At 32.1% G+C, this 11918-nt stretch overlaps 2 protein-coding genes across 2 annotated transcripts; one reads left to right on the top strand and one right to left on the bottom strand.

Annotated features, from left to right (window-relative positions):
- The first annotated feature begins 422 nt into the window (after positions 1–422).
- Positions 423–7606, top strand: LOC122595565 (secretory carrier-associated membrane protein 3-like). Its single transcript, XM_043767947.1, has 13 exons — positions 423–689; positions 3709–3774; positions 4016–4120; positions 4225–4287; positions 4430–4463; positions 5515–5637; positions 5725–5787; positions 5890–5983; positions 6276–6321; positions 6703–6770; positions 6916–6964; positions 7040–7105; positions 7276–7606. Exons 1-13 carry the CDS (start codon positions 624–626, stop codon positions 7339–7341), a joined length of 909 nt encoding a protein of 302 aa, XP_043623882.1. The 5' UTR covers positions 423–623; the 3' UTR covers positions 7342–7606.
- Positions 7607–7685: 79 nt separating this feature from the next.
- On the bottom strand, positions 7686–10958 carry LOC122595564 (PAP-specific phosphatase HAL2-like). The gene is made up of 3 exons (XM_043767946.1): positions 10490–10958; positions 8405–9095; positions 7686–8208 (listed from the first exon to the last, which is right to left on the bottom strand). Exons 1-3 carry the CDS (start codon positions 10848–10850, stop codon positions 7905–7907), a joined length of 1356 nt encoding a protein of 451 aa, XP_043623881.1. The 5' UTR covers positions 10851–10958; the 3' UTR covers positions 7686–7904.
- Positions 10959–11918: the final 960 nt, after the last annotated feature.

Here is an 11918-nt window from a genome sequence, read left to right as displayed (position 1 = left end):
TTAAAACCTAGAAACTGGTTATTAACCGGTACAAGTTAACCGTAACTGATTATTACTGTTTCAAAAATAACCGAAACCAGTTATTAAAATTAGTAACTGAAATCGGTTAACCACTTCTTGCACCTCTAGGCGACGGTGTTGCCGGTTGGTTTCCATGAACCCGACTCGAAGCCAAGTAGTACTCGTGCTCCCTCCGGCCCTCCCCCTGTAACGGAAGTCAGCAAAACATATATGTATAAATAATGGGTCAATTTCTTTTAACATTTGGTTTATGTTAATTTTATTACTAGAAAATAAATAAAAGAGGAGTTTGAAAAACTTGATATGCCAATGCTGACCATCTAGACGCAGACAACCTCATCAGACGTTTCCATATACTATTTTCCTTCTTTCTCATACTATTTCAATACAATTAGTTTTCAACATAAGGAACACACACGTACTAACACGGTTTTTTAACAAGTCTTTGAATATTTCTCATTCATTTCTCAAATATCTCTCTACATTTTCATACGTAGACTATATACAATTCACAAAGTGTCAAAGCCTTAAAATTTAATCATCATAATATTATTATTCATCTCCTGTTCGCTTTTGATCACAATTAACAATTAATTAATTATATGGCTGGTCGATATAATTACGATCCTAATCCTTTCGACGACGGTGATGAAGTTAACCCCTTCGCTGTAAGTTGTTTTTTTTTCATTCTTTCTATTTTATTGAAAATTCTACTTTCCAACTTTTCAAGTTACATGATCATATCATATCTAGTTTCCTTTTCACCAAGTTCGTTCTAAGTTGGTTTTCCCACTTCTGGTTAGGCAATTTTGTAACATCCAAACTGTATATCCCGTAATTTAATTTGTTTTCATGTACGTGTCAAAATTTGATTTGCCAATGACGGAGACAAAGAAAAAATAAATGAATTTTATTTTTAAACTCGATTTGCATCATTTTTAAATGTTAATTTTGAGATATGGGTCCGGCCCACGATGGGTGGTAACTAAAGATTGAAATGTTTTTTTAAAAAGTATCATGTTTGGACGCGTATTATTACAATTTTGGACATATTTTTGAAGCATTCAAGTGTACATATGTTTGGACATAGTAATAGGTTGTGCTGATAAACAGTTGTACTTTATGGTTAGAATATTTTGAAGCTAGTATTACATAGTGTATTACTGTATTAATCACAACCTCTAAAGAAACTGTCATTACTAACATCTTTTTTTTTCATTTTGTATATGTTTTTAAATTTTAAATTTTATAACAAGATCGGTATACAGTAGTACTTGACTAACTTTATATGTTATAATAGGATGCTTTCAATGTATGGGTGACTTGCATAAAAGAAATTCATTTTCTCGTTACCTTAAATTTTCATATATTTTCTTATGAACAGTTTATTGATTATGATGTTTATTGATATTTTTATAAAAAGCATTCCTTTTCTCGTTACCTTTAAAATTCATATACCTTTAGTTTTCATAGATTTCTAGCTGTATAATCTTTGTTTTCGGTTAAAAAAAAACGTTATCTTGGTATGTATTTTCTCAAAATGGTGTTTCGTATCACGGATCTATAATATATTTTGATCATGTTCAAATGAGACATATTAGTAGTTAGATTAGTAATTGTAGTATTAGTTATATTAGTTGGAACATTGATATTGATATCCCAAGCTAAAAGTCAGTAAAGAAAACAACATTAAATTTGTTAATACTGTTGTGATGGCTTAATTACTTTATCAACACATTGTGACAACATGTTTATATTTAATTATTATCCTAAAAACTATAGCTGTTTAATGTTGAATATACATTAGGTTATGTAAAGGGAGAAGCACACGGCTGGCTTTTTTTAACTCGTGGCGACACATTTTAATATTTTATTACTCGTATCTCGTAAAACATAATTGTGCAACGTGGAATTCTTGTGGGTTCATAAATCATAACAACTTACTTATGTATATCTTTACTACATAAGGATTTTAGTTTTTAGAGTTTTATAAGAACGGACGAACTCGTTATACTTTTTTTTTAGCAAATAGAATTAATTTTGGTCAAGTTATTTTCTGATTTGAATATTTTATGAAAAAATAAAAACAAAACTCAATGACATTTTTGGTTTGTTTGATAACACAAAGTCGGCAGTAGGCGATGCCAACCATCATCATTTCTATCTAAATGTATTCAACGAATTGTGTGAATTTTTATTTTTAAATTTTATTTACAATAGAATTATATGTTTTCTAAAAAACCATCAAATTACACATATTAATGCGTGTTGAAGAATACCTTATGTGCCATATCCTCTTGAGTATTAAGGTGTCAACTATAATTTGTGAAAAATGAATCGGTCAAGTAGATAGGGCAAGGAGTTAAATTGGGTAACAACTTTAAATGTTGAAGTCTCATGCTGAGTATTTGTGCTGAATTTAGTTGCCTTATCAGCTTAACTTAAAAAAAAGAGAAAAAAAAAAGAAAAAGTAATTATTGAGTGTGGGTCGAAACGTGTGGGTCCATTTGAAGATATATGACTAAACCAAACCAATTGACTTGTGAATTAAAAGGGAATGGATAAATCTACAATAAACTATTACTTATTTACCTCAAATGTTGTTTTATTGTACAGTTTAAAACTGTAAATCATACATTATTGTGAATGACAAATAGTTGTTATAAATATATCATTTCCCTTAATTAAACGGCCTAAATGACTTCAAACATGTTTGTACCAATCATTCTATAGTATTATTATAAGTAAATAATTTGTTATAAGTGATTATAAAAAGGTTAAGTGTTTGGAAACGTATCCAACAATATCTAATATCTTAATATAAATTTTTGTATCAAACTCTATAAGAATTTATTGTATGTGTGTATCCAACTTTTAAACGGTTATAAATTTATGTTTCCACAATCAAAATCTTCAAGACTAATGATATGAAATTGGGGTAAGTATGAAGAGAAACGTGAGAACCACTGGTTTTTTCATTTTTTCTCTTTTTTTTGAGTTTTTTATTTTGTTTTTTATTTTCTTTTGACAAAAACGCATTTCAAAAAAAAATAAAAAATTGTAAAAAATCATATAGGTTACGTGTTGAAAACATATGGATACGGTACGGGCATTGCCTTCATCCGTTTTAAAGGGGTGGTCACCAGACGCATATGAGAATGATATGGATTTGAAGGGCGGCGATCCAGGAGATAGTTGCGATTTGATATGGCACGGACATAGTCCTCAAATCTAAGGGCTAAACATTTAGAGATATTCTTTTAATAGTTCTTACGGTTCTCTCACTTATCCCTGAAATTATATATTTGTTGTTCTTACTTGTCCCTTCACCGTGGAATTGTATATAGAAGTCTATATAACCGCCACGTATATACTTGGATGCCTAAAATAGTACTTTCTGAAAGTTGGATGTCCACTAATCCATAATAGACCCCTTTTTAAAGTTCCATATACATATTATGAATTTTTGGCTATAGTTTGATATATTTCCCTTAAACTTTATAAAAACTATTTTATTTTATATTTCATTTAAAAATTTCAATAAACCTTGCTAAGAGGTCTGTATGCATGGATGATTTGCAATTTGTTTGGCTCTCTCCTGTTTAGTTAAATTCTTTAGCTTAACCCACATGACCCATTACAGCTCAATCATAACCACTTACATTATGATTGTTTTTACTTGATCAGGATCAAGGAGCTGGGATAAAAGGCACCAGCAAGACAAATAAAAGTGGAGGTTCATTTTACACATCAGTAAGTACAAAAATTCATTTTGACGTTTAATCATCATGTCAACCAGGTCTAACATCACCAAGATAATCATCAATTCGGATGATGATAAATGGTTTGCATATATCTAGCATTATTGTATGCACTTCTAAGATGTGAGCACATTTTATCTTGTGTTCATAAATCTTGGTTCTTTGGTTTTTAGTTACATTGTATCATTCAATCCAACATCAAGATATCTAAGTGATTTCTTAGCGTTTTTCAGAGTGCTCCTTCTGCTCCAAGCGCTAGGCTTTCGCCTCTTCCTCATGAACGGGCAGATTACTACGATTGGAATGGCTCAAGTGACATTCCTCTCGACTCTACTGCAGTAGGTTCCACCACCACGTCTATTGAATTTATTTATTTTTCAAGATTTTCGCTTCTATTCTTTTGTCACAAAAACTTACTCTATCATGAATATTTTTTTTGAAGGATCTGAAGAAGAAAGAAAAGGAACTAAAAGCCAAGGAAGCTGACTTGAAGAGGAGGGAAGAGGTAAATTGTTCTATTCATGTGTTATGAATCTATTTTAGAAAATAAAAGATTATTTGTGCATATGTAACTTAAAAGTTTTCAAGTAGATATCTGTGCATCTTTTTATATCAGTATTCTTAAGTCTTTTACTAATGGTTTGCAGATAGTAAAACGAAAAGAAGAGGCAGCCGCTCGAGGTACTTAATTTGTGATTATTGTTTGTAATTTGTCCTTATCACAGAGTCATTTGTGTAGTTTATACAATTAACTTTAGTTAGTGTTACTTGTGGCATCATATTGAAACAAGCAATGCCTAAAAACATTCTTAATCCATTCGGTACTTTACATGAGGCGTTGTGTGTTTCAATCTTTAGGCATTCCACATTTCCACTCATTCATATATCAAAACTGGCCTTTTTGTTCAACCCATATGTTTTTGTATAGGGATTAGTATCTTAAAATGTAAACAACTTTGCACGAATTGTCATTGTGTGTATTGAACTTCAATCTCGTGCATTGTATGTAATGAACTTTCAAATCCTGTGCATTGTATGTATTCGACCAATCAAAAACTTACAAGTGACAGCTTATATGGTTGCCACATATACCCGGATGCATACAATGCACAATATTTGAACGTTTATTACATACAATGCACGAGATTATGTTGAAATAAACATGATTCGATTCGAGTGATGAAACATCCTCGATCATCCTGTGGAACCTGTAAGAGCAATAAACATAATTGCTATTGATTTAGGGTTCCCAAAACAAGATGATTGATTAATAATTGGATGAGTAATTCGGCTATAACGTTATGCACGAATTAGAGAAGAGAAAACACATGAAAATTAGGGTGTATTATGTGTAGGGATTAACCTTAACTTAGGGTTAATGACTCTCTATATATAAGGAGAGTATTTACACTTTAAACCCCTTTGGTGTTTAATGTGTGCACCATTAGTCCTCTTAGTTTCAATTACTTAATGGGAAACCCTATACTACGTCTTTAAGAGTAAATGCGTCCATCATATATTTACTTAGACATAGGGATTTCAGTTACTGTCAATTATCATATTAGGAATAATAGATGATCGGTAACGGTCACACTAACGTGGTTCCAACAGATTAAAGTTCGATACACACTTAACAATTCTTGTAAAGTTGTTTACATTCTAAAATACTAATCCCTTTTGTATATGCTTGACATATAATTCAAGCACTAACAGAACCATCTTTCTATTTCAGCTGGTATTGTTCTTGAGGAGAAAAATTGGCCTTCATTTTTCCCTATCATCCATCATGATATTGCAAATGAGATACCTATTCATTTACAGAAACTGCAGTATGTAGCATTCACGACGTACTTGGGTATAATCTATTTTATCTTTTTTTTCAACCTGAGTTGCCACTTAGCCCTTTGTGAGTTTAATAATGTACGAGTGTTATTCCATATAGGGTTGGTCTTTTGTCTTTTTTGGAATGTTATAGCCGTCACGGCGGCATGGATCAAAGGAGAAGGTTTGTGACGCTCAACCTCTATTCTAGCCTTCATATTTCGTTTTTTTTTTAAGTTATCTTTACCAATTAATCGCTAATATGTTGTTTTTTGTCGCGCTATAGACGCGCAGATTTGGTTTCTGGCAGTTATCTACTTCATATTAGGGGTTCCACTTGGTTATGTATTGTGGTACCGACCACTTTATCGTGTTTTTAGGTAAACTTTATCATCTCTGAAATTTCTATTTAAAAACTACATGCTTAATAGTTAAAAGAACTTTTGGGAGAGTAGTTTTTAAGGATCAGCATTTAACTACTTGAAGTCGATATTAACTGTTTAACTTATAGATATAAATGACCAGCACAAAAATAAAACATGTAACACCTACAGAAAAGATGTTGGTGATTCTTATATGTGGAATCTATGTTGATATCATGTTTGTCCCCAAAAGTCAAACGATACATCTTTTTCATATCAGTTATATTAACATAGAAATTTGTATCTGCAGGAGTGAAAGTGCATTTAGGTTTGGTTGGTTCTTCCTATTTTACTGTGTAAGTGATTAAACTTTTCAATTGCCATGTTCACTTTTGTGTTGGCAATACGCGTCGTTCTTATGAATATGACAATGGCACGCTAAAGTCTGTAGTGCTAAATGATTTTAAACATGTTAAAGAAAAACAAATTCAAACAAATAACAATTGCATCTGGCTTATAATTGCAAGCCAACTATCATTCTTTCAATGTTGGAAAAATACTGCCAAAAATGCGTGATTTCGTATAAAACTATTTGAAGTTTTGAACCATCATTTCAGTAAACGAACACTATGATTTGTGAAGAATGCTTTTGTACAATCTTTGGAAGGAAAAAATGGCATAGAGAAATAACAAAAACTTGCAGTATCTTATGATTGTTTTCTTTTTCTTGCATACAGTTGCACATAGCCTTTGTGGTATTTGCTGCAGTTGCCCCTCCCGTTGTTTTCAAGGGAAAATCTCTTGCGTAAGTATTCAAAAATATTTGTATTACTTCGTTAATTAAAATTCATAAATAGTTTCTTTGACATTTCAAGTCAAACGAAAACAACTAACAAAGCATTTGAAAACTCATGGTTACATAAGTCTGCATTATTTGTACTTTGAAACAGGGGTATCCTATCAGCTGTTGATATCGTAAGCGATCAAGCCATAGTTGGGGTGAGTTTTTATGCAGTTTTTGTTAATATATTCAGCACTTCATTTTCTGTGACTAATTACGTTTATTTTGCACAGATATTCTACTTTATTGGGTTCGGGCTATTCTGTCTTGAGGCACTTCTCAGCGTTTGGGTTATTCAGGTTTGCATTTTACATACTGGTTATTTTATTGCAAATAAAGCAGAACCTTGCTACTTGTCTAAAAAAAAAAGGAAATTGAGATAATACATAGTTTGAGTAAAATTTGACCATCTTTTGAATATCCAAAATAATTAAATCCATAACTTAATATAATGTTTCGGGTTATGCAGCAAGTATACATGTATTTCCGAGGGAGTGGTAGAGCTGCAGAGATGAGACGTGAGGGTGCTCGGTAAGAGCATTAAAGAATCCAAGTGCATTGTCTACGATACATATAGAGGACTCGACTATGCTCATTATAAGTTTGTTTGTTATGGTGATCTTGTTTGTTGATTTTGTTGGATGGATTTTTTATGAAGATTTATGTTATTTAATAGTGAAAACATTGAAAAATGGAAGGAACTGGTGGTTTTTTGCCTATTGTAAATTTGTCATATAACATTTTGGTTCATGTATATATGTTCATAAGAAAAGAGATGGGTGATTCTTGTTCTTGCCAAACATAATATGATTTGCCTGAGTTCCATTAATATTACTATTTTCTTTTCTTTTTTAATTTTTTGTTTCACAAATATAAATGTACATATGTAAATCTAACTGAAATATAACATTATTAATAGAGTACATACCTTTTATAAGAACACATGGGTGAAAACATTATATTTATACATTATTATATCTATGAAACAACCATTTTCACCCTTTTATCATATTTTGCAAAAGATTTGAAGGTGTATCATACAACAAGATGTATCATACAACATCCAACAGGCCAGGGAAAATCAAACAATGAGATAGATCAAAGGCAAGAAGAGTTCCAGCTAGCATCCACGGCTCTCATGATTTTTTCATGTAGGGTGGCATTAGCACAAGCGATTATACCTCTATCTAGTCCTTGCAAATACATACCTTTAGAGAAGTCAAGTCTCCGACCACCAGCATCAGTTACAACACCGCCGGCTTCTTCAATGATGACAACTCCAGCCGCATGATCCCATATCTTCTCTTTGTATCCAGCTCTAGCAAACTTCATGAAGATCTCTGCATCTCCACGAGCAATGGCTGCGTATTTCACCATACTGTATACTCGTAGTGGTTGGTTTCTAGAATACAATGGGTAACATTTCATATGATTAGTCAAATTTAACCTTGTTGCCCTTTTTCTGATAAGCTTAGTTAAATTACTTATATATCTGTTGTGATGATATAACTTAAAAGATTTTTTTCATAGAAAGTATCTTATTTTGTTTATAGATTAAGGGTATTTAAGACATTTCACTCGGATCATAGAACTTGTACCTGAGTCCAACACTATGAGCTAACCCTTGCGTGAACGAGTGGCTTGAGTTTGCCTTCTCCACAGGTTCACAAAACGTAGCCAAAACAGGATTATCTATAGCTGACACCTTGACTGGCCTCGCTGAGTTTGGCCACACAAAACTTGTATCTCCACTTAGTAACGGTTGCATCCATGCTTTCTTGCTACCTTTCTTTGTGTAAAGCACACACCCCTTACTATCCCAACTTTCAGAGTTTGACTTGGTCAATCTTGAAAGAATCCTTCGATACCCATTTTGGTAATTTAACCACTCTTTGTTCATCGGGTAATTTGGGCACCCAAGAACCCCGAGAACAACTTCTCCGTTTTCAACTAGTGCTAGAGCAATAGCATACTGGTCTCCACGAACAAATCCAAGAGTACCATCAACAGGGTCGAGTACCCAAAATCTCCCTGTAGGCCCGCCGCTAGAGTTGCACCGACTAATGGCCTCCAGAACTTCAGTGGTTTCAAGCTTTCTTAATGGAGGTTCAACACCAAAGTTGGATGCTGATGATAGGGAAGCATTGACAGTTTTTACTACAGATGATAGAATGGTAGTGGCATTAGGTTTTGAGAGGGATTCAACGTCTTCTTCTGCAACAATTGATACATTTTCGGCTCCAAATGCTTGGGATAATATCCAGCTAACAGTTGCCTGCACACTCCAATCTTTGAACAAATTTGAATAGTATAATTGTTAGGATCAATGATCATATACTGATACACATTATCAGAATTTGTTTATAGGATTTGTAGTATATTATTTGTCAATTAGAAAATACATTAATAGTTATTGCTATGATTTGTATGTATAAATAGTAAATTATTAGTCTAGTTCACACAAGTTTTACATGAATACATGATTGAATACAAAGTGCATATACCCATTTCTGTTGTATTCTTACTAAATATAACTTCTGACTTATGGTACCACATTTGGAAAAAGAAGACTTCCCCACACGATGTGTCATGTGTGTTTGGTTGTGCTGTTCCTAACACTAAAACTCAATAGTGGAGCTAGGAAATCCGTGGAGGAGGAATGAAAGTGATTATAAGTTTTACTTAGGGACCTAAACCTATTCTACCTATAATATATACTAAAACTTTTAAAGACCTCTTATTAACCACAACTGTTAAGGCAGCTGAACACACATGCACTTGACAAACTTGTTCAAAATTTAGCGTAGAAAAACATTAGTTTTGTCATAACTGATCAAAGTCAAAGTCCAGGTCTGGAATCTGGATTTGAACCTTAACAGTTGAACAAGTCCAAAGGAATGCCCACTAATGATTTGATAGAACTCGAACCACTTTTCTATGACTTCAGCTCATGACTGTATCGTCATGTATAAGTAACTTTACCCTTTGCTTGAAAGCTCACAAGTCACAAAAAAACACTTAAATATAGTGAAACATGAATTGGATTGTCACCTACAACTCCATTATAATCCCTTACTTTGTGTAAAGACTAAAAGCTAACTTTCCACATACTATAGAACCATATTTGGCACAACCTTACCTTCCTTCCCTTTTACTTTTTAGGTCAAACTTAGTACTTCTTCAAATCAATGTCTAACATTGACTTTTCTTGGCACAACCTTACCTTCCTACCCTTTCTTGAAAACTCGCAATTCGTTATGTAATATTTTTTTTCAAAATTTACTCTTAATCTACAAGTTTTCTATCAAGAAAATTACATATTAATGCTAATATTACAACTACCAATATGGCACTCCATGGTTTCGGAATAGTAACTAAGATACCTTAATTAGGCCTTATACATCTGAGTCAAACACTCGCCCTCCATGGGTAACCTATACCCCAAAAAACTTCATTTGTTTACCTGTTTTATACTAATTATTACTTCCAAGTTTATATGTTAGACCTACAACAAGTGTATCACTCACAATAAGGATAGAATTGTTCATGCTACACAAATAACATCAATTTCACTAATCTTCAAACAATTGGCACACAATAAAAATATTCAAAATTACCAACATTAAAAAAATGCTTAAAATCATATTATACAATATTATTATTATTGGAAAGTAAAAAATTACCAGCAATTGTAACAGGAGAATTATCATCTTTAGCTTGAACATTATCATCATTTCCATTAAAAATCAAACTTTCTTGAACTTTAGAACAAAGTAAACAAGCAACATGAACAGCTTTCACAGCAATTTCCAATTCTTTACAATATTTCTCATCTGGGCCAACCCAATTGGCCTTTTTCTCCATTTCTTCAGAAAAATGAGTTGAATTTGAGACACAACAAATGGGGTTTCTAGATTTTGGGTGATTGAGATTATGAAAAGAAACCCAGAATCTTGAATGGGTTTTTAAAAAAGTATTAGTCTTGTTGCTCAAAACCAAAGCTTTTGGAAATTTGTTTCCCAAATATGAACTATAAAATGTCATTATATGAGATAGATAGATATATACTCACTGTCTCAACTGTTAGACTTGAAGTGAGATTTTTGTGGAATTTAATTTTGATTTTGATGTATTTGGCCAGGAAAGGCACACGGGGTTGTCTTTCTTGGTTACAAAAAGGTTAAAGAGCCGAATGTTGCATTTAAGTACCCAAAGATTGTTGAAATGTACAAGCAAAAAGTTTCTACGTTTGATGCTAAAACTTGTGTTTTTCTTCTTTTATTTTCCAATTAAATTTGTGAATATATCTTGAAATTTAATATACATTATTTAAATGGGGTTCTTATTAGAGACCTTTCTTGATGATGAGCTATCACCATTCAACCTTCAAAGAAAAAAAAAATTACATTAATAAAGTTTGAACTTAAGACCTTAATACTGTATTTTTGAATTGTTTGAAAGAAAGAAAAGAAAAGAACACAAAGGATTGTAAAATAAGTTGTGTTTTTAAATTTAATTTAAGGATGGAAATGAAATGAAAGAGAAGGAGTTGAAAGAATTTTTTAGTTGATTTTGTTTAAAAAAGTTTCTTCTCATTTTTGGATGATTTGGAAAGAAGATATAAGGAATTATAATCATTTTATTTCTTTTATAATTTAAACTCAAGAACATAATGTTAATATTAATATTTTTCGTTACCTACCATAAAAAAACCAATGATCAATTTACTTATTGGTTTGTTTGTTTGTTTTTTTCTTTTTAACAACCAATCCTACCTTATTTGACTCTACAACGTACGAGTATATATTAAATAGTGCATTACAATTATAAGTATATTTTAATAGCCCATTGGTGTAAAAGTCCCTTGACGAAGACTTAGATTTTGAAAGACCCGGATACAAGATTAAGGCGGTTAGATTTTTCCTAATAATATTGTCGTGACTCTGGGAAAACTATTAAGAGGTTCTTCCTCCTTTTATTATGTATTGAGTGAGAATGGTCTATAACATGTACTCGGTTAAGACAACATAATTTAGACTTTCCATCATGATATTTGATCCGCGCTTTTCAAAAAATAAGTATATGTTAATCTTTAACACTTTGGGTATTATT

Source organism: Erigeron canadensis, chromosome 4 (genome assembly GCF_010389155.1).
Source record: "Erigeron canadensis isolate Cc75 chromosome 4, C_canadensis_v1, whole genome shotgun sequence".
NCBI classification, from domain to species: Eukaryota; Viridiplantae; Streptophyta; class Magnoliopsida; order Asterales; family Asteraceae; genus Erigeron; species Erigeron canadensis.
Note: the sequence above shows the minus strand (reverse complement) of the source record. Positions and strands in the feature narration are given on the sequence as shown.

What these genes read in the sequence shown, in the direction of transcription:
- LOC122595565 (XM_043767947.1), top strand. Translation starts at nt 624, where the DNA reads ATGGCTGGTCGATATAATTACGATCCTAATCCTTTCGACGACGGTGAT. An exon ending in AGCATTCACGACGTACTTGG is followed by an intron (nt 5,638 to 5,724) that starts GTATAATCTATT and finishes TATTCCATATAG; the next exon opens with GGTTGGTCTTTTGTCTTTTT. An exon ending in TCAGCGTTTGGGTTATTCAG is followed by an intron (nt 7,106 to 7,275) that starts GTTTGCATTTTA and finishes CGGGTTATGCAG; the next exon opens with CAAGTATACATGTATTTCCG.
- LOC122595564 (XM_043767946.1), bottom strand. Translation starts at nt 10,850, where the DNA reads ATGACATTTTATAGTTCATATTTGGGAAACAAATTTCCAAAAGCTTTG. An exon ending in TTCTCCTGTTACAATTGCTG is followed by an intron (nt 9,096 to 10,489) that starts GTAATTTTTTAC and finishes ATTTGTTCAAAG; the next exon opens with ATTGGAGTGTGCAGGCAACT. An exon ending in GCTCATAGTGTTGGACTCAG is followed by an intron (nt 8,209 to 8,404) that starts GTACAAGTTCTA and finishes ATTGTATTCTAG; the next exon opens with AAACCAACCACTACGAGTAT.